We start from the raw sequence: 21,610 nt of genomic DNA, 5'->3' as shown, positions 1-21,610 counted from the left end.
TGGTAAAGTAGAGCACTAAGCAGACAGTAGCCATATTAAGTCTCATTCCAATTGTAACAGAGCTGTCAAAAAAGACAGCTTCTCGAAGACAGTATCAAAGTCGTAAGTGATGCAAGCTGCTCTGTTATCCAAACAAAATGGTGGCTGAGCAGACGGCTTGGAAACTTAACAGGAAGGCCGTCTGCACACAAGAAAACATAGTCGCACTTTCCTATGTAATGGAAAGTGCGACCTAATGTAGTGCTTACACCTAATGTAAGCTACATTGTGTTATTTATAGGTCCGCACATGCAAAGCGTTACAATACAGCCATAATATGTGGTTTTATTAGCTTTTTCTTGTTGCCACGAGGTGGTTTCATGTTCCAGAGTATTCCAGATGTTTTCGGATGCATTCTATTACTTGGGCTCGAAGCTGTCTCTTTTAGCTGTCTACGTGGACTGTCTCCAATGCTTTCCGACATTGGAACACATTCAGAGTGTAGCTTCCCTTTGTTGTGCATAAACGTGGAGGGTCATTGACTTGAAAGGGCCCTCTCTGCTAGGGGCGGGGCAGTGGGCCGAGAGACACAGCACCATCCAGCATCCCTGGGTGGCCTGTCGGAGCTGCTATGCGTGGCAGGCCTGGAGAGGCTGGAGCTGCGTGGGGCCCATGGCTTGGCTCTCCTCCCCTTGACCATGCCGGCGCACAACCTGGCCCAGCGGTGCCAGAATCTGCGAGCACTGGTGAGGGAAGCCATCTGATGCCTGTGCTTTCATATTCTCTTTTGGCTGCATCGTGTTTTTACTGTTAACAGTACTGCTACAATAATACCCACTGGATGTGTGTAGTATTTTGAGTAATGAATGATGGCAAAGCCCAGGGAGATGTGGTATTGAGCTAGTTTGCTAACAGTGTTGCTGAGATGTAAGCTTTGGCACAACTAGACCTAGGGTAAAACTGACATTCTCTGGCCAATGCCAGGTAGTCTGACTCAAGGTTCAGTGAGCACAAGAGCAAATGTGGCAATTATTAGTGTTGTGCTGCTAGCGCCACTGGCTACTAGCGCCACCTGCTGCTGCGAGCAGAAGAGGGAGGGACGAGAGGAGGGCTGGGGAGTTTGGTTGAGGCAATAAACAGTTCGTTTTGTGTTCGCTGTAAGCTCGGGTCACGGCTCCACTTCTTCCGGCTACATGCGACAAACTGGCGACGAAGATGCACCGAACTGCATGAACAACCATGCCTACTTTTGGTAGGATTGAAGCGTTCGAGGGAGAAGGCGACGCTTGGCCTGCTTACGCGCGTTCAAGAGTTCTTCGAAGCCAACGACGCTGTGCCAGCAAAGAAAAGGTCAATATTTTTGAGCTGCTGCGGGCCTCGTACCTATGCACTACTTCGCAACCTTTTTAAGCCGGAAACGCCCCAAGATAAAACGCTCGACGAGATACTGGCCGTACTTTGCAGGCACTACACCCCCACCCCATCCATCGTTGTGCAACAGTTTCGCTTCAATTCAAGGGGGCATTCCAAAGGAGAAGCAGTCAGCGACTTTGTTGCAGCCCTGAAGTGTTCGTCTGAACACTGCAATTATGGAACCGAACTCAACAACATGCTGAGAGACCGAATAGTATAACCAACGCACCGGTTCAGACGCGGCTACTCGAGAGTTCTGACCTCACATTCGAGGACACAGTGAAAACTGCCCTGGCGATGGAAGCCGCTAAAAAGGATGTCGGTGAACTGTGTGAGGCAACTGCAAATAGTTTACTGGGTTTGCCTACTCACCGGGTAGCGTCTGCGACTAAGAGCATAGCGTGTTACCACTGCAGCTATAGTAGTCATTTAGCGTCGCAATGTAGACACAGCAAGTCACAGTGTCACTACTGTAAGAAAGTGGGGCACTTGGCGGTCGTCTGCAACTCGCGGAAGGCCAACACATTTGCGAAGGAAAACACATCTGCTGTGAGGACTGTTCCAACACGATCAACATGTACCGCACAGGTAAACACTGTTGACGACACCAACGTGCTTCATGTTCCTCGCGGCACTGATATTTTTGACATGTGGCACCTAAGCGGTAAGCTGACTGTGCCGCCCTTCCTCATCACCGTGGAAATGTTCGGGAAGCCATTTCTGATGAAATCGGAGACCGGTGCAAGCGTCTCTGTAGTGCCAGTAGACAAGTTTCAACGGGCCTTTCCAGAAGTGAGTCTAGAACATTCAAACATATTTTTACGCAGGTTTAGTGGGGAGCTTGAGCAAGTAAAGGGCAAGGCAAACGTTTGCATCGGATACAAGGGGCACGAACGGGTCCTCTTGTTGTACCTCACGAGCGGCACTGCTCCAACGTTGCTCGGGCGCAACTGGTTCCAAGCTTTGGGCATTGGTGTCGAAGGATTCAAACAGATTAACCAAGTTAATGATGTCAGCGAACTGATTGCTCATTTTCCTGAAGTGTTTGCAGAGGGCATTGGCACGTGCGAGGGATTTTCCGCCAAAATTTTTGTGCCTTCAGATGCAGTGCTGAAATTCTGCAAACTGCGCCCACTTCCGTTCGCGTTGGTGGACCTCATAACACAGGAGATCCTGAGGTTTCAGTGTGAGAACATTCTCGTTTCTGTGAAGGCAGCCAAATGGGCAGCGCCGATTGTGCCAGTTCAGAAAAAGAATGGCACAATAAGAATTTGCGGGGATTTTAAGCAAACAGTCAATGCTGTGTCGCTCATGGAAACCTACCCAGTTCCGCGGGCTGAAGAGCTGTGGGCAGCCATGTTGGGAGGTCAGAAGTTTACCAAACTTTACCTGCGAGACGCCTACCAGCAGATATCTTTGGATGTAGAAAGCCGGGAATTTGTGACCATCAACACACACATGGATCTCTTCCAGTATACACGCTTACCTTTTTGTGTCTCTGCTCCACCTGCTATCTTTCAGCGAGGGATAGAAAATCTGCTTCGTGGTGTGCTGAAAACAGCTGTGTACTTTGACGATATTGTTATTGATGACAAAGACCACTTGGTGAATCTGACGATTGTCTTGCAGAAACTTTGGGAAGTGGGCCTTAGGTTGAAGCTGGAGAAGTGCGTTTTCTTCGCTCCCGAAGTGGAATATTTGGGCCACATTATATGCCAGCAAAGTCTAAAGCCCAACCCCGAGAAGGTAGAGGCCATCATCTATGCACCAGAGCCACAGAATGTGAAGGAGCTTCAAAGCTATCTTGGCCTGCTTTCTACAGACTGCTTTTGTCAAACATCTCAACGAGACTGTGTCCCTTGCATCAGCTGCTTCTTGAAGGCGAAAAGTGCAGCTGGGGGAAAGAGCAACAGCAAGCATTCATCACAAGTAAAAGGCTCTTGTCAGATGCACCTGGTCTGGTCCACTACAGTTCTGAGAAACCACTTGTGCTCAGTTGCAATGCGTCACCCTATGGTGTTGGTGCAGTCTTGGCACAGACCGAAGCAGATGGAACCGAAAGACCTGTAGCTTTTGCTTCACATACTATGCTTGCTGCTGAGCGGAACTATAGTCAAACTGACAAGGAAGGTCTTGCTTTGGTGTTTGGTGTCCCCAAATTTCATCACTACCTGTGGGAAAGGCCATTCACCGCTGTAACAGACCACCAGCCATTGCTAGGACTCCGGCTCAAGTCGAGGTGTGCCAAGCCAGGCATCACCGAGAGTCCTCAGGTGGGCACTCACACTATCAAGCTATCAATTCAAGCTCGTCTACAAGCCAGGCAGTATGCTAGGCCATGCTGATGGACTCAGCCGGCTACCTCTTCCCGTAACTGAGGTTCATGACTCTACGCCTGCCAATGTCTTCATGTTAGAACAAGCATACCCTGATGTCCTGTCACCTGCAGTCGTAAGACATGCTACAGCAAGGGATCCCATGCTGTCACAAGTGGCTGAGGCTGTCCTGACTGGAAGCCCTTTTCCGGAAGGAGGAGACGGGGCCCTTATGCTATGAGGACCAATGAACTTAGTCTGCATGAAGGATGCCACTTGTGGGGAGCCCGTGTCATCATTCCCAAGTCCCTGCAATCCCAAATACTTAAGCTTTTGCATGCTGGCCACCCTGGAATTGAGAAATCAAAGATGATTGCTAGGTCCCATGTGTGGTGGCCTGGAATCGACAATGACATGACGAACCAGGTGTGGAACTGTCCTGTTTGCCAAGCGCACCAGAAGTCTGGCCAGAGGATACCAGTTATGCCATGGCCATTTCCTGACAAGCCATGGTCCAGGATCCATGTTTATTTTGGAGGTTCACTCATGGGACACTACTTCCTCGTGATGGTGGTTGCTTTTTCCAAGTGGGTAGAAGTTCATCCTGTTCCATCACCATCTGCAGAGGCCACAATCTCTGTGTTCAGGACTGCCTTTTCTTAACATGGTCTGCCAGACATCATTGTTTCCGACAATGGGTCCGAATTCACCAGCAGACAGTACACTGACTTCCTGAACAGGAATGGCATCCATCGAATGCTGGTGCCTCCATATCACCCTGCTTCCAACGGGGCTGCAGAGTGGGTAGTACAGACTATCAAAGATAAACTGAAGAAAAGCACACCGGGTGAATTCAGGACACAAGTGGCCAGGGTGCTCTTCCACTACGCCTCATAAAGTAACAGGCCGTGCACCGTGCGAGTTGCTCATGGGAAGAAGAATCAAGACACCCCTGGATGTCATGCACCCAAGTCTTCTATCATCTGTTCAAATGAAGCAGGTAAAGCAAAAACTGCATGCGGACGAGGGTTGCCGCAGTGCGCCAATAATGAACTCGGGTGCCCCAGTGTTTACCAGCAACTTCCGATCAGGTCCACCATGGGTACCTGCTCCTGTTAGCGGTCCTACGAGCTACGCTTCATCTGAGGTTGTATTACAAGATGGAACTGTGTGGCACAGACATGGGGACCACATTCGCCCTAACCTTGTACAGCCACCACCATCTGCAAACACTGTGCCTCTAGATCAGCCAGCTGAGCAACAAGCAACAGTGCCTGTGGAGCCTGCAGGAGCTGCTGCTGAGCCAGAACAGCCACAAAGTCAGCCACACAACAGGACTGGGCTGCCAGCAGCAGTCGTCCTATCGGGAGAAAGCTCTGTTGCACTGCAAAAAGGTGCCCGCACAAGACACCCTGTGAACCGGTATTCTCCATGACAAGAACTAAAGGGGGAGGAGTGTGGCAATTTTAGTGTTGTGCTGCTAGCGCCACCGGCTACTAGCGCCACCGGCTACTAGCGCCACCTACTGCTGTGAGCAGAAGAGGGAGTGACGAGAGCAGGGCTGGGGAGTTTGGATGAGGCAATAAACATTTTGTTTTGTGTTCGCTGTAAGCTCGCGTCTCGGCTCCACTTCTTCCGGCTACATGTGATTAACCTAACGTGTGATGACCTAGCATTGGGGGTTCCTTGGAAGAGCTATGGCACTTGATGCGATCTGATCTGTCTCCTGCGTACTTGCAGTCTCTGGTGACCGTGCAGAACATGACCCCAGCTGTGGTGTTCCTTGTCAGCCTCCTGCATGGCCTAGAAGAGCTGCACTTGGGTGACTGCATCAACTGGTCTGAAATGGTGGGCTTAAAACAAGAATGTTCTTCTTAGCATGCTCCAGGGAGATCCAAAGGAATTGCTCGAGTCACTTTATTTCCTTAACAACCCTGTTCAGTGTATTACATAAACATGTACTTAGGTAAAAGCAGGTGGCTGCGGTGAAATTCAATCAAAACAGGTTCCAAAAATTCTGAGTGACATGATGGCGGTAACATTGCAAGGAAAGTTGTTTCAGTCCTTAGTTCGCAAGGAAAAAATGAAGCTTGAAATGTGACGGTATGTGTGCGAGAATGAGCAACTTGCAGTTGATGGCTGGTGCGGTGTTATGTGTGTGTGAAGAACATGGAATAATCAGGGTGTCTACCAACCGGGAAAACCGGGAAAACCGGGAATTCTCAGGTATTTTTAGTAGTCTGGAAAAAGTCAGGGAAAACTCAGGGAATTTGGGCTTCTATCAGGGAAAATTAGCGGCAATATTATTGGAAGGGTCGAAAGTCGCGGTAATGCTGGCTCGAGCAGCAAACAGGAATCGCAGTGAATCGTCTTTGACGCCCTGTTGTCGGCTGGATGAGTTGCCAGTGTGCAGTCAACGACCGACTTTCCGGATTCCCGATAATTTGGACGGCTTCGCGGCACCGCCACGTACCCCATAGAGTCAACGCATCAGAACGTGTGAAATTTCGGACGCAAAAACCCTTCGCCGTCCGATTTTCCGGACGTTTTGTCGTGACCGCAGGTCCGAAACGGCAATAATCAAAGGCACCACCGCTGCCGTTTCGATTACTTCGCCACCGGGAACCGGCACTCTCGCGCGCAGATCCGCTGGCAGCCGTTGCCACCACTGCGGCAACGCTAGGCCTAGCTGCTTCGACGTTCGCTATGAAGCTTCTTGCCGTTTTGGTGCCGAGTTTTTTATTGAAAAAATTAGCTGCTGTCAGCAATGGCACGGACTCCGCTTTTGTGGTCCTCGCGATTGGCTTAGAAACTTAGAAAACACGGTGCGTTGCACAATGCCGGTTCCCGGAAGTCAGCTTCGCCTCTGTACAGAAATGTTACATGGTGAAGCATACGCAAAAGTATTGCAGTGAAGCATAACAAGCGTGGGAAGGGGCTATTGCCACGGAAAACAGTATGTATTCCTTAATTATACACACGTGCACCCGGTATTTCCTGTCACATTACGAGCGCCGATATGCCTAATATGTGTACTGACAGGCCTTCAGAGCGTTTTCGAACGTGCCTGTGGCGGTTTGAGCCCCTAAGGGCAGTAAATGACACGCATTTATTTTTTTCCAACTGGCCGATTTTTCGAATGTTTTCGCGACCCCTAGGGAGTTCTAAAAATCGGCCGTGGACTGTGCAACTGACCAAGATGCTTCAAATGGTCCTTGGGGGCAAACGAGTGGCAGAAGGAGGACAAGAACAGAAATGATGTACGCATTGAGGAATAAATGGGAAAGGAAGCTTGCTGCCGCCGTTTTGAAGGAGCCTGAGCTCAAAAAACAAAGTTTTGGCTGATGCCGAGATGCAGGTGCCCCGCATCCAAGCCAAAATAAACTCTTTAAAGCAGTGAAACACAACACTCGGGCGTCGTGCGCGGGCTGAGAGTATGTCAGGACAGTTGAGGTTGACTTACGAGCGGTTGAGAGAGAATCTCAATTGTGACAGAGTTCGGGCCTGATACCACTGAGCTTGCTATCAGTTGATAGAAATCGCTCATATATTCAAATATATTCGCTTCTATGTGCATCTCCTTTTTATTCGTATTTGTGAATGTCCAACTTATTTGCAATTTTTTTTCGAAGACACTTTATTTGCTGTGCATTTTACTAACCCCCGCCTTCTATTCTCTTTTTGAATAACATAAACACTACTCCTTAGTATTCAAATTGGATTAAGTCGCTTTTTAATTTTTTTCATGTGCTCACTCGAGAGTGACAGCATCAGGCGATATGGTTTCAGCCCGTCTTGACATAAAACATAGTTTTGCATCACTCAGGGAAATGGGCAAAGGCACCCAGGGAAAACCTGGAAAACTCAGGGAATTTGGAAATGTCAACTTGGTAGACACCCTGAATAATGTAAGGAGGGTGATTAAGTGAGCTGTAAAAGAATTTCTGATAGAAAGAGAGCATGGAAATACGGCAACAAAAAAAAAAAAAGGTGTCAAGCCAAATTCTGCTTTTAACAATGAATGCTGACGTCATACGAATAGGAAGAATGAATGAATGCAGTCACGTGATTCAGTACAGATTTGAGCGCATTGAAGGTATATGACAAAAGAAAACCATACGCCGACCAAATAAAACTTTAAAAAGCAAGCTGTTTCGGCTTCCATATGGTAGCCTTGTTCACAATGGGGCAAATTTAGTAGAATTGCCTGTTTAAGTAAGTTTTAGCATGTGACGCAAGCACCACATGTAAGACGGGGCGGGGGTTCTTTCATTTCGATTGAGCCTGTGTCTTGTTGATTGTATCTCGAGGGACTCCAGGTAGAAGTGCGACTTCCAGTTTCTTTCCTGACTAATTATACTAGAGTTCACCCAGTCTATATTGTGCTTAGTCATTGCTGCATGCTCTGCCAAAGCATTTGACACCACTCTTTTCTTGTGCACATTATTATGGTGTTGGTGCAGCTGCTGTTTAAAGTCTCCCTAATATATTGCAATCAACACTGGAGATCTTGTATAAACAATACCAGTCTTTCCGTAGCTTCACTTGCAAGTGCGTGCCTCAGTTTGCACACAAGAGCCACCTCAACGGCTTCGTGACGACTCTGAGATCGTCATTGTACCTGCTGACAAGGCCACAGTTTCTCCTGGATACGTCCGTCTTCAAAATAAAAATGTTGGATCTGCTTGAGGACCAGGACACTTGCATCTGGCTCACCTTGGACCCTACCTTGAGGGCACAGAAGGAACTGCAGAGACTCCTAGCAGATGTGTCCCACTTTGTTTCTCCTGAGCACAGTTCCCTCAATTAGTCACTTCTTTGACATGACGGTGTGTACCCTCTGCACTTTATGGCTTACCGAAGATACATAAACGGGATGTCCCTCTGCTGTCCACGTTGGATTTTACAGATTAATTAATCGTTAATGCCTCACATTGGGCACTCACGGGAACATTACAAATGAAGCTGTGCAGGGTGATATGGCCTGGACAAGTGTTGAAGTGAGGGAAGCCCGCAGTAAAATTAATTATGAAGAACGACTGAGGAATATGGAAGAAAATAAGTGGGCTGGGAGAGGGTTCAGGTATTTGTACAGGAATAACATTGATTCACAGTGGAGGAAAAGAAATAGGAAGCTTACCAGCAAGTATGCGGCTTGTATGGTGAGCAACGCAACAACATGGAACGTCAAGCGGAAAATCATAGAGGCTGAGATAATCTCATGAGTGGCAGCAATGGAAAGGAAACCTGCCATGAGTAACTACTTAAGAGGAAAAAACGAAATCAGGAAAGAAACAATTTATAACTCAGAGGGAAGCTCATTACCTTTTGAAGCGAGATCAGGATGCATTAGAACACGGACTTATAAAGCGAGATTCAACATGGAAGGATGTGCTTGCTGTGGCAAATCTTGGGAAATGATGGAGTATCTTTTATTAGAATGTGAAGGTGTCTGCCCAGCAGTTGATTTAGGCACCTCTGGCCTCCTGAGCCTTTGGGTTGAGTAAGAGCAGGGGGAAAGTAAACATGTCCGCAATAGAGATTAGTTAGAGGCGATTGCAAGATTGGTGGAAGTAGGGAAACGACTAACAACAGTGGCGTACAAAAGCACAGTGCGCAGTAGGGGATCAGAAAATTTGGTTGTGGGAGTTCATAGTCCTTTTTTGTTTTTTTATTGTTCAACCTAGGTAGGACATTAAGCAGCATAATAGCAAGAGCTTGGTGGCGCAACCCACCGCCTCATTCCAAAGGAGACACTCATAACATCCATCCAGAGTGGTGGATTCACCGCTGCAGCTGCTTTTTGGTCAAGTGGCGTAGACCATTCGAGCATCCTGCTACATAGCGTGGAAGTTGAATTCTCTGCTACTTGCAGTTTGTGCGTGTTTCATGAGCCAGCAAAACCAGTGCAGCATTACACGATAACGAAACTACGGAAGCATGAAAGTGTGGGCGGCGCGCAGTCGAGTGAAAACAAAACCTTTCGTCCACCTATGTCATTCCAATTACTTCTTTTTTCTAAAAATGAAATAGAACTGGACAAGTAGCATTTTATTTCATCTTGTAATTCAATACTAAGATGCTCTTTGCATCGACTGGTTGAGTACTAGTGACAGAAGTTAACTGAGGAGTGCTTTCGTCATTGGGAAAGTGCTTGAATGTCTTTGGGGAGTCTCTAACCATGTCCTGCATTTAGCTCAATTTCTCTATTATTAAGGCTCTAATCCCGATAATATTGACACCTTAAATATTCTCGAGCACTAATCCATCATTCTAACTTGATTTATTAAAGTGGAAAGTTGGGCGAGTTGGTGTACATTCATAATGGGAACAGCGTGAACAAGACGACGACGTAGTGAAAGGACAATGGACAAGCGCTGACTCACAACTACGTTTACTGAAACACACATCAGGTATAATTGTGCTTTCCTCGATTGACCATGTATGTGATAACCTGTGTTGCTTATATAACTGATGTGTGTTTCAGCAAACGTAGTTGTGAGTCAGCGCTCATCCTGTGTCCTTTCATTCTAGCTTGACTTAACATTTGCCTTTAGTGTCTCCTTAAGGGGCAACGTGGCAATGAAAACATTTTTTTTTATTATTTATGCGAATAAATTGATGAAATGCGATAAGACTGTGAAAAAGCTTGCAGATCATGAATCAAGAATCGCAAATAGCGAGCAATACTCTAGGAACCGCAATGTGGAAATCAAGGGGATAGAGGAGGATAGGAATGAAAATCTGCATGAAATACTGAATCAAGTGGGTGCAGCTCTGAATGAACCAGTAACCGTGAGCGACATTGATGTTTGCCACAGAGTGAAAACCAGGAATGATTCTTGTTCTGACATAATAGTGCAATTTAAGAGCCGCTCAAAGCGTGACGCCTTTCTGCTTAAAGCAAGAAATCTAGGCTCTCAGCAAATGACATTGGTCGCTCAAGCAATAAGCCAATATTTGTTAATGAGCATCTCTGCCCTACTCTCAAGAAATTGCTTGGAATGGCAATCAGTAAGAATGGAAATTCGTATGGACGAGAGATGGTAAGATTTTTGCTCGAAAGGACGAGCAGTCCACAGTGATTCGCGTAAGCACCGAAAGTGACATCGGAAAAATAGTTTAGGTGAATGGCGTCAGGCTATTGAAGATCACTCCTATTCATCATGGCATTGCAACCCGAAGACGTTAACAGTCTTGCAGCTTCCGAAAACGATATTGGACTAACATGCTTCCACCTTAACATCAGATCTGCCTACCATAAACACAACTTGCTAAACGTCTTCCTGGACCAATTTTGCTTTAAATTCGACATAATTATGCTGACCGAAACGTGGTTTAATTCGGACTGCGATGCCATACAGATTGATAATTATCAGACCTTTCGTCTAAACCGCCAAGACAAACGTGGTGGAGGAGTGTTACTGAATATCAAGAAGTGCATTACCTGTGACCTACTTCCTGAATTTTCCTTTATAACACGTGATGCAGAGTGTGTTGCTATTGTATCACAGAAATATATTGTAGCTGTAATGTACCGCCCTCCAGATGGAATTGTGGATATATTCATTGTGTATTTGGAAGGTTTATTGAATTATGCAAGTGAAAACGACCTGGTACTAATACTGGGGGGTGTTTGTAACATCGACATGCTGAATTACTCAAATGCTCAAAGCAAGTTACAGACAATGCTATCTTCATACTGTTCGACTAATGTAATTAGAGATTTCACACGAGTGACAAACACAACGAATACATCAATTGACCTATTTATAACAAACCTACCAGAGCACAAAGTTATTGGTGGTGTATTGGCATCAAGCATTAGCGACCACTTACCTATTTTTTTGTTGGCAAAAGTGCTTAATAGAGACCGTACGACACTTCCACAAACCAAGAAAATTCTAGATATTTGCGAAAAAACATTGCAGAACTTTCGCAATCACCTTATAAAAATAAAATGGGATGCCGTATACATGTCTCATACATCTGACGATGCATATGACGAATTCTTGCGCCTATTTCTTGATGCGTACATGAAGTCATTTCCATATATCGTACACAAGAAAAGTAAAAAAGCGCACAAGCCTTGGATAAATAAGGAATGCCTTAAAATGATTAAAAAGAAAGATAAGCTTTTTAACAGGTTCCTCCAAACGCATAACACTGATGATTGGGACATATTTCGGACACACAGAAACAAAACTAATGCCTTATTACGGAATACAAAGCGAAACTATCTCTACAGTTGCTTCGATATAGGGAGAAAACAGAAATTGGACTTAATGTGGAGGAAAATTAATGAGATGCTAAATCGGGTACCAAAAAATGCAGAGGTTGGTGAAATAACGCTGAACAATCAACTTAAACAAGGAGCTGAATTAGCAGAAGAATTTAATCACTACTTCACAAATCTAGTCACTAGCTCTCATTCTCCGGAGGCAGTAAATGGGATCTCGAGAAATTCTACCAGCATATATATGAATCCCGCAACTGATAGTGAAATAAATAATGTGTACAAATCTCTCAAGAACAGCTTAACATGTGATATCGACAACATTCAAATCAGGCCAGTAAAGTACGTTCTTGACATCATATTGACACAGCTCATGCATATTTATAATCTAGCTCTCTCGACAGGTGTTTTTTCCAAAGAAAATGCAAATAGCAAAAGTTATTACGATATTCAAGGGCGGAGAAAGGAACAACTTATCAAATTACAGGCCGATATCCATACTACCCATGTTCTCCAAAGGCTTAGAAAAAATAATGTACGCTAGAATAATTGGGTTTGCCAACAAATACAATTTGATCAGCCCCACCCAATTCGGATTCAGAAAAGGCAGGTCTACAGAACTTGTCATGCAAAAAGAAATCATTCTGAAAGCATTCGATGAAAAACGCCTGATAGCTGGTATATATATCGATTTCTCAAAGGCGTTCGACCGTCTAAACCACTTAACACTAACTAAAAAATGAAGTATACGGAATTGGAGGCACACCTCTTGCGCTTATAACGTCCTACCTGCAACATAGAATGCAATGTGTTTGCATTCAGGGAAATTTATCTACGTGCAACGCAGTTACCTCAGGTGTCCTCCAAGGGAGCATACTTGGACCGCTTCTATTTAATTTCTATATCAATGACATTACACAACATAACCACGCCGCAGAGTACATAACTTATGCAGATGACACAACAATTTTTCTTCGCACTCAACATTATGAAACTCTTGAAAGTAAAATTAATGAAGCTCTCCGTGATTTACACAAGTGGAGCATAATAAATTCACTTGAAATTAACATAAATAAAACAAAAGCTATTATCTTCACACCTCGACAGTCCCCTGCAACACCCACTTTGAACCTAATCTTAGGGAATTCACGTATAGAAATTGTTGACTCAGTAAAGTCACTTGGTGTAGTTTTCCAAAAGCATATGTCTTGGACATCCATGTTAACCACGTTGCTACGCAAATTGCTAAGGCAGTAGGAATTCTGGCGAAATTCAAGTTCCACTTACCAATAGCTGTCAAACTTCATATTTATAACGCACTACTTTTTTCACATTTGAATTATTGCTGTTTAGTATGGGGCACAACCACGTTAACAAACCTGAACCAGTTGCTTATGTTGCAAAAGAAAGCACTTCGTCACATTGCATGCATTGAATATACTGCGCACACAAGACCTCTATTTATAAAATACAATCTTGTCACTGTGCATAAATTGTACCCTCTAAATCTAGCTAGAAAATATAAATATGATTCAGACGGTCTTCTACGTACACTTTCAGAATTGATACCACTCACAAGGTCTTATAATTCACGCAGAGATGATACCTGGAAAATACCCTTTGCACGCCTTATGTTAACAAAACAAATGCTTCGTCACACGCTTCCAAAGCTGTTAAACGAACTTCATCAATACGGAATAAAATTAGAAACAACTGGGAACCGTGCAATCCAGGCATATTTTGTTGCGAAAGATTGATCCATTTCTTTTGTATGAAAGCTACATATTTATGTACAATATTGTTCCAGATTTCCGAATTATTATTTTTTGCAGTGTTACAATTGTATAAAGCATCGATGAATTTATTGTCATGAATGCCTGAGGGAATTATCATTGTTCAATGTGTACACCCATTTTTTTTTTGTATTTCCACTCTCTCACTGTAGGCCATGTAAACGGGGGCTCGAAGCTTCTCAAGTGGATAGATCCACTTTTTTTCGAGCCCTCGTCTTCCACAAAAGAACAGATTTGTGGATGGAATACAATTTTTTGATTGATTGATTGATTGATTGATTTAAATTTGGCATGCAGGGTGACTTATGCTGATATCATAACTGAAATTAGTTTTGTGCTATTTATTATAGTTTTCGAGTTACAATTGATAGTCTCTAATGGTAATTTATTTGTTTATTTATTTATTTATTTATTTATTTACTTACAAATACTGCGATCCCGTTACAGGTTTTTTGCAGGATGGGGATACATCATTATGACATGATTAGCAGGGCTAACAAAAGAAAAATTACATGTGCTAGTAAAAAGACAATACAGACATCATGAAATAAAAGATACGCTTCGAGTACAACTGAATCAATGCATCTACTGCAAGTGCAAATGTAACAGAGCGAAAAATAAGGAAATTACACAATATGGGACATAAACAAATTCAGGAATGGCTGCAACACCACATCGTTGGACAGCTGATTCCATTCATTTACGACCCTGGGAAAAAAATGAGTATGTAAAGCAATTTTAATTTAAATAATTCATTAAGTAAATTAATTATTTTCCCCAAGTTAATTAATTCATTACACATAAGTTTGCCAAGATTTTTACATCTGCATGTTCACAAAGGACCATTCTATTCAATAAAGCTATTAGTTTATTTTTTAAATGCCAAAATGAGCACAAAAATAGTTTTTTAGCTTTCCTACGCATATTGTCTTACTAACAACTTCTGCAAAAAAACTATCTTTTTTATGAGCTGCAGTTAAAAATGAACAGCTTTATTACACTGCTCAATGTTCCAGGATCTTAGTGCAAAAGACAGAATAATTTTGTCTTCATTGATTGTGAAATGGCACTGCAATCACTGAAAGCAACTGCATAAGAAATGAAAACTGAGAAAACGTAGCTCAAAGCTTCATTTGTTGTAAACATTCAAATCTTTACTTATGCTTTGAGCACCTAAAACCCTCCTGAGATGTAGTCCTTTGCCTGTGAGGACACATCTACTTTACATTTTGGTGTCGTTTTTTTGCGTTCTTGCAGCAGTTTTGTGCACCTAGGTTGCCTTTTTGATCATTGTGCAACCATCCATCATGCAGAGGCATGATGGATGGTTGACTGGGCATTCAAAACGTCCGCTCTTGTCTCTCATTGCACAACCTTTTTATTAGGGAGAGTTGGAGCTGAAATCCGCAGTTGAATATTAAACGCGACTTCTCCTTCGCCAATGTCGCGTTGCTGTCACGACCACACGCGGACACGCCGTCACCATCGCTCGCGGACGCGCCTTCACCATCGCTTGCAGACGCGCCTTCACCATCGCACGCAGATGCGCCTTCACGCTCACTTGCAGATGCGCCTTCACTCTCACTCGAGGATGCACCTTCATCATCGCTCGCAATGTTCTGTGGTCGCATACTGCACGCGGGCACACTTTCCCAGTCGCCCATGTGTGCCGGTCGTGCCTCGTCAACAAGCTCGGCGGCATACGCTTCTACAAGTAGTTTCCTCCCTGTTTTCTACGCCTTTCGTGGTCTTTCGCACATGTGGGCCGTTCGGAACTTGATTCCTTGGGGCTCATGATGGAAAAGGTGCGTAAGCTGCTATGACGCCCAGCTTGCTGCTGCACAAACGCGTGCAACAGAGGTTCGTTAGCAATTCAAATCTACAATAGCCAATAGGAACTTGCCCTGTGCCCCACAAGTCTGCTTTGCCCAATCGCAATGCCGCATTTGCCTTTTTTCGCTTGCGTTTGCTGGTTTATTTTTTGGTGGAGAAATGTGTCACTCGGCTGTCTTTAACCCTGATCTCTCCTCTTGACAATGATACCAAGATGGCGGCACTGCATCAACGGATAGCCGGGCGATCCAGGGTGTGATGGGGCCTTTTGAAGCCAAATTTCTTTCACAGTTATTGATGATAGCACTCTAGGAAAGTACTGTTTCCTCTATTTCTACTGTGTATTTTGTTATAATGTTTGACCACGTGGTAAATAATGGTCTCAGGATCGCGAAAAAATAAATAAATCAGAAAATTGGACATTTTGACAATTTGACCGCATCGCCCCTTAGATGAAGGCGAGCGTGGACACTCATGGCAGTTTCATGCTTCTAAATAAAATGTGAGTCAGCAGGAGGTTATGTTCACCCGCATGAGTCTGCAGCGACTGTGGGTATTTATTGATCTCATGGGTGTCCTGTTGAATTTACATTCCACACTTTGAGAGCCGGAAGGCTGTGATTTAATGATCCTCACTCTGTATGCGGCGTTTGTTTTGTGATATGTGTGCAAAATTAACAAGTCATTCACACTACTTTCCTCTGTTATCCCGCTTGTGATAAATATGCATAACATTGTGTTGTTCTTTCAGAGCATAGCAGTGTGAGAAGTGTTAGGTTATGTTAAACTGTTAGGTTTAACATTGAGAAGCTGAAAAGTGGACAATGAGGGACACTGTGGTGGAGGCCTCCGTATTTATTTTCGCCATCTGGTGTTCTTGACTGCGCACCCTAAGCACGGTACATGAGCATTTCTTGCGTTAAATCTCTGGCAGTGCAGCAGCCATGGCCAGGAATCGAACCCATGGCCTCGTGCTAAGCAACGCAACGCTGTATAGCTACCGAGCGTACCGAGTAAAGGTACGTCCTCACTTGCGGAAATAAGTGCGCGCAAGGCGGCGTGCCTAAAGATGCGCACCACGAAAGGCGCTTTCGCGGCAAGAATTTTCTGCCGCGGGAGGATGGGTCCCAAACCCATTTCTTTTGCAGTGCCGCTTTCCGCAAACCCAAGCAAGCCAATCACAGGTGCCAAAGTTGTCACGTGGGCGGTGAGGTCATTGTTCTCGCCGGCAACAACGACTGAAGTGCGCAGGAATTCTTGCAGGCTCCCAAGTCATCTCGAGAGAGGGCGAGAACTCTCGCCTGCCCACCGCTACTGCCGCTCTCCACAACCGCAAACATGCAGTGATGCGTCCTTCGAAACGCGACGCATTTCTTTAAGCACGCCGCCTTGGGATCGCTTATTTCCACAAGTGAGGACGTACCTTAATCGGAGCAAATGTGAAATGAAAGCAATGAGCTCCAATGTGAGTCTGTTGATACAACTCACTTTCTGCTAACCTTTTTCTTAATTTTTTTTTTATTGCTCATGTTTATAACTCTTAAACAATATATCTCTACTTCCTCATGAAAAAAATTATGAAAAGATTCTCATGAAAAAATTAAGCACCTGGGACTGGCAAGCACTGCTTACATGTGCGGGCTCTTGTCTATTTTGCATTCTTACAGTCGCTTGAAAGAATCAGCTGCAGCTTCCCACTTCACTCCCTCTTTCCGCCCCCTTCTGCGGCCAGCACACTCCCATTTTTTAACATTTAGACTTTTGTCATTATACACTATACTCGTCCACTTAGCAATTTCGTAGCTCTGTGTTTTCATCGAGCATCCTCGGCGACTGTTGCCCCTACAATGACAAGTCCCATTGTTAAAACGCTGGCTTGAGAGACATCCCTCCTTCAACCAGTGCTGATCTTCTCGCGTGAAACGAATAAAGAAGCGGCCACGTGCAACGTGAGTAGCATGCAGCTTAACAAAGCGATAAGCGGAGGAGACGGTTGTGACGACTCGTGAAAGCTCGCCTTGCTCCAGTAGGGGAATGGCTTCAGCAGAGAAACTTGACGTGGGCTTGTGTATCGCCTAGGAAACAAACTAGAAGTCACACCTGTACCTGGAGTCCCTCGAGATATGATCAACAGGACACGTGCTCCATCAAAACGAAGGAACCTTCCCCCCATGCTACACGTGGTGCTTGCGTCACATGCTAAAACCTACTTAAGCAGGCACTTCTATTTTTTTGCCCCATTGTGAACAAGGCTTCCGTATGGCAGTTGAAACGTCTTGCCTTTTAAAGTTTTATTTGGTCGGTGTGCGTCTTTCTTTTGTCTTGTTTTATCCCGACCAGACGGGCTTTTGCCGAACTCTTCATTACGTTGATGGTATATGTTTAGTGAGCGTTTCAAGTAGCAGCAGCGTATTCGAGTTGAGGTCGGACAAATTATTTGTATTTGCGCGAGTAACTTGACATATTGCAGAGCATGACAAAGGTACAGTAAAAGCTTGTTAATTTGGATCTCATGGGACGGGGAAAAATGTACATATTATCCGAATGCCGATTTAACAAATGATCAGGAAAGACAACCTTAGGATCAAGTTGGAGAAGCACACCTTTATTTACTGAAGTATATTGCAATAGTCGTCTTCTTTTTCGCCCAGATTCTGGCTGACATCACAATTTTTCTTAATTCATCCAAGTGGCCAACAGCCCGCAAACTGTCGGAAGTGCTCAGGCAGACGCCCTCCCATATCCAAAGCGCCTCCAGGACTTCTTGTGAGGTGCGATGAGGTCGCAGCTGCACCTCCTCGCATGACTCTTCGTCTGAATCAGTCTTCCCAGGCACCCGTGACGTCATTAATAATTTCTTCATCAGTCAGGAGACTAGTCGTGGCGACACAATCATCAATCGCGATGTAGTCCTGAAAAGTCACATCTATGGGAAGGACAGCATCGAAGGCCGGGCAGTCATCATTGACAGACTCTGCTGACACCTTGTCAGCTACTGTCGCATGCTCGGGCCTCACAAAACTGCTGTGCCGAAAACAGTTGGCGATGACTTGCGGAGGTGTATCTTTTCCACACGTGGGGTATGATGTGCACTACGCCGAGTAAGTCCACTTCATACAGCTTTCCAACTTCTGAGCATAAGCTCATTCACTGTAGCAAGTGCTTTCGGTACTTCGACTTCATGTTGTAAATAATGCCCTGGTCCATTGGCTGAAGGGCACATGTAGTGTTTGGCGGCAAAAAAACTACCTTGACACTCCTCAGTTTGACTGTACAGTTATGTGCACTGCAGTTGTAAACAACCATAATTATCTTGCGGCCCTTTGACGTGAAGTGCCGGTCGAACTGCTGCAGCCAGCCTCTATAAATGTCCGAGGTCATCCAAGTCTTCCTCTTCACTCTCTGCTTGACAAGAAGGCTTTTGGTGTTTTTAAAACAATGTGGCTTATGCGCCTTCCCGATGACAACAAGTGACAAGCACTCCGTGCCAGTCATATGGGCAGCAAGAAGCACAGTTATCCTTTGCTTGCACTTCTTGCCACTAATGCACGGGTCCCCCTTGAAAGTCACCGTCTTGTCGGGCAGAGCTCTGAAAAATAGAGCAGTTTCGTCTGAATTGAACACGTCGCTTGGTTCATATGCGGCGATGTGCTCAAGCAGCTTCACATTTTTCCACTGGGTGGTCACGCTTTCGTCAGCGCTGGCCTTTTCGCCGCAAACACTTCTGAAGACGAGTTCGTGTGCCTCTTGAAACTTCACGAACCACCCTTCTGAAGCTCTGAACGATTCAGTGTTTATCATTGCAGCATACTTCTCACCTTGTGTCATGATGAGAGGTCTGCTCAAAGGTAGATGCGCGTTGCGACAGTCAGTAACCCACTGGAGCAAAGCTTCGAGCTGGAGATGAGCTGCGGTTTGCAGCCGCTTTCTTGATGCATGAAACTTCTCTCTTTCAAAGGCTTGGAGAATCTGCTGTTCATTTTTCACGTACATTCCCAACGTGCTCCGCTTCACGTTGTACTTGGTCATAACGTGCTGTCGCGATTCGCTGTTCAAAGTCTGCAAAATTTCCAACATAGTCGCCAAGTTCTTGGCTTTGTACTTCTGCCACTTTGCCATCATTGCAATCACTATAGCGCACGATGGTGGTGGCATGCAAAATACGGTCACAATGAAAAAAGTAAACTCCGCAAGAAGAGATGATGCCGACTCGACAACACATGGGAAAATGGCATCGAAGGCACAGTGGAGCGAAGGAAGAATACACTGACGTTCAGTGACACTGTGGTCGCCCCGATTAATTGATGACGATGACAATGCCTCTCAGTTTTCAGTTTCACTCCAGTGGTGCCAGCGCTGCTTTACCACACTTTCATGTAGTGGCAGCTATCAGCATTTGTCCGAATTAAGTGGTGCGGGGCCAAATTCTAATGAATTAACAAAGTTTTGGTCCCATAGATTAACATGTACTTTGGCAGGGACCAATAAAGCCGTCCCAAATGATCCAAATTTCTGTACTAACGGGTGTCGAATTAACGAGCTTTTACTGTATCGTAAACCTTAAGGGGGGATGCGGGGCTAAAATACCTATTTCGGTGAAAAAAAAAACGTGTTTTCTATTCTGAGTTGTTCTGAATTGCTTGTTTAATAAAGAATCTTCTCACCAAGTTTGGTAGTTATCTGAGCAGTAGAAAGGAAGAAAATTAACTTTTCTCACAAGTTGGTGGCGCGCATTTCCCGTCGAACGCGACTCCGAACGCTGTTTTTCCAGACGCGGCCGCATAGTGGGCAAGAAACGAAACGCAAAGTGAATGCCCACGTTAGGAAGTTTGCTTGACTTTATAAACCATGTTGTGAAACGAGTGTACGCTGGAATTGAGAAACTAAAGAAAACGACGAAACGTCTAGGAGACAAGGGGAAGCTGACACAAAGTGTTGTAAAAAAACATGTGCTTACTATGCATCTGCCCTGAAAGACAATGCTCCAGATGTAAAAAAAATGCAACGAGGAGTATTTGTGATGCTTTTTCACTCCTACTCAACAGATGAAGTCCCACGACATGACGCTTTCCCAGTTGGTGAGGACTCTTAGTGTCACTACAATTGTCACAGAGCCCTAGTTGCCGTGGACAAGCCATGAGTGCCAAGATCCCATCGTCCAGCTTTCAGCAGAGACATTGCCAAAGAGCTGGTGCCTCTCTACAGCAAGCTTAGTAAGCCAGAGCTTCTTGCATGATGTTCAAGAATGCAGACACAGAATGCAAACGAGTCCTTCAATGCTCTTGTATGGAAAAGGTCTCCAAAGACAGAATTTGCATCACTGAGAACAGTGGAGACTGCAGCAGCCCTGGCTGTGCTAGAATTCAATGATGGAGCACGTGGCATCAAGAGAGTTCTCGACAAGCTGGAACTTGAACATGGAGTCCAGACGAATAAGCACGTTCAGGAAGCAACGAAGCAAGCCATTTCATGAGCGCAGGCAAGAGCGATGGATAGCTCTAAAGCTGAAAAAAAGAGACGACGCCTTCAAGCGATCGCCGCAGAGCAGCGTCGTGTTGAAGAGGAGAGCCCGACATATGCAGAAGGGAACTTTGATTAATTTTTTTATGATCATAAGAATAAATGCCATGCTCTGAAATCTTTTAACTGATTTTTCTCAGTTCGCACTTCTTGCAAAAAAAAAAAAGCTTTAGGAAAAGTATAATTTCCACACTGCTTCACCAAATGCTACTTCCAACGTTTTTTCTAGACTGAAATTTTGTGAGGAACAAGATAAAGTACTTTTCAGATGCCAAAATTTTTTTCAACATATAATATTTAGCAGATCTTTGACATGTAATGGCAGCGAAAAAATAAACTTCATTTTCAGAGTGATGGCATTTTTACAGAAATGACATAAAAAATGTGCAACTGACCTTATCCTGCACTCTAAACCATCTAGAAGGTATCTAATCACAAATAATTTGTATATTTTCATTATTTTGTAAACGATAGTTTTCCTAAGTTGACACACAAGATTGCTCAATTTCACAGCTATACCT

The 21,610-nt window shown here is 44.7% G+C and overlaps 1 protein-coding gene across 7 annotated transcripts in view; it reads left to right on the top strand.

Annotated features, from left to right (window-relative positions):
- Positions 1–21,610, top strand: part of LOC142587282 (uncharacterized) — a 378,424-nt gene that overhangs the window by 288,212 nt on the left and 68,602 nt on the right. For 6 of the 7 annotated variants that reach the window (XM_075698155.1, XM_075698154.1, XM_075698153.1 and 3 more), the window contains 2 exons: positions 545–725; positions 5,448–5,555. In XM_075698155.1, coding sequence (XP_075554270.1) covers positions 545–725; positions 5,448–5,555 — 289 coding nt within the window. Of the gene's footprint in view, positions 1–544; positions 726–5,447; positions 5,556–8,246; positions 10,108–21,610 lie in introns of those variants that run through there. The other variant, XM_075698160.1, reaches the window with a different exon arrangement.

Source organism: Dermacentor variabilis, chromosome 7 (assembly GCF_050947875.1).
Source record: "Dermacentor variabilis isolate Ectoservices chromosome 7, ASM5094787v1, whole genome shotgun sequence".
NCBI lineage: Eukaryota > Metazoa > Arthropoda > Arachnida > Ixodida > Ixodidae > Dermacentor > Dermacentor variabilis.
The sequence above is the reverse complement of the archived record's forward strand: the minus strand, read 5'-3'. Positions and strand labels throughout refer to the sequence as shown.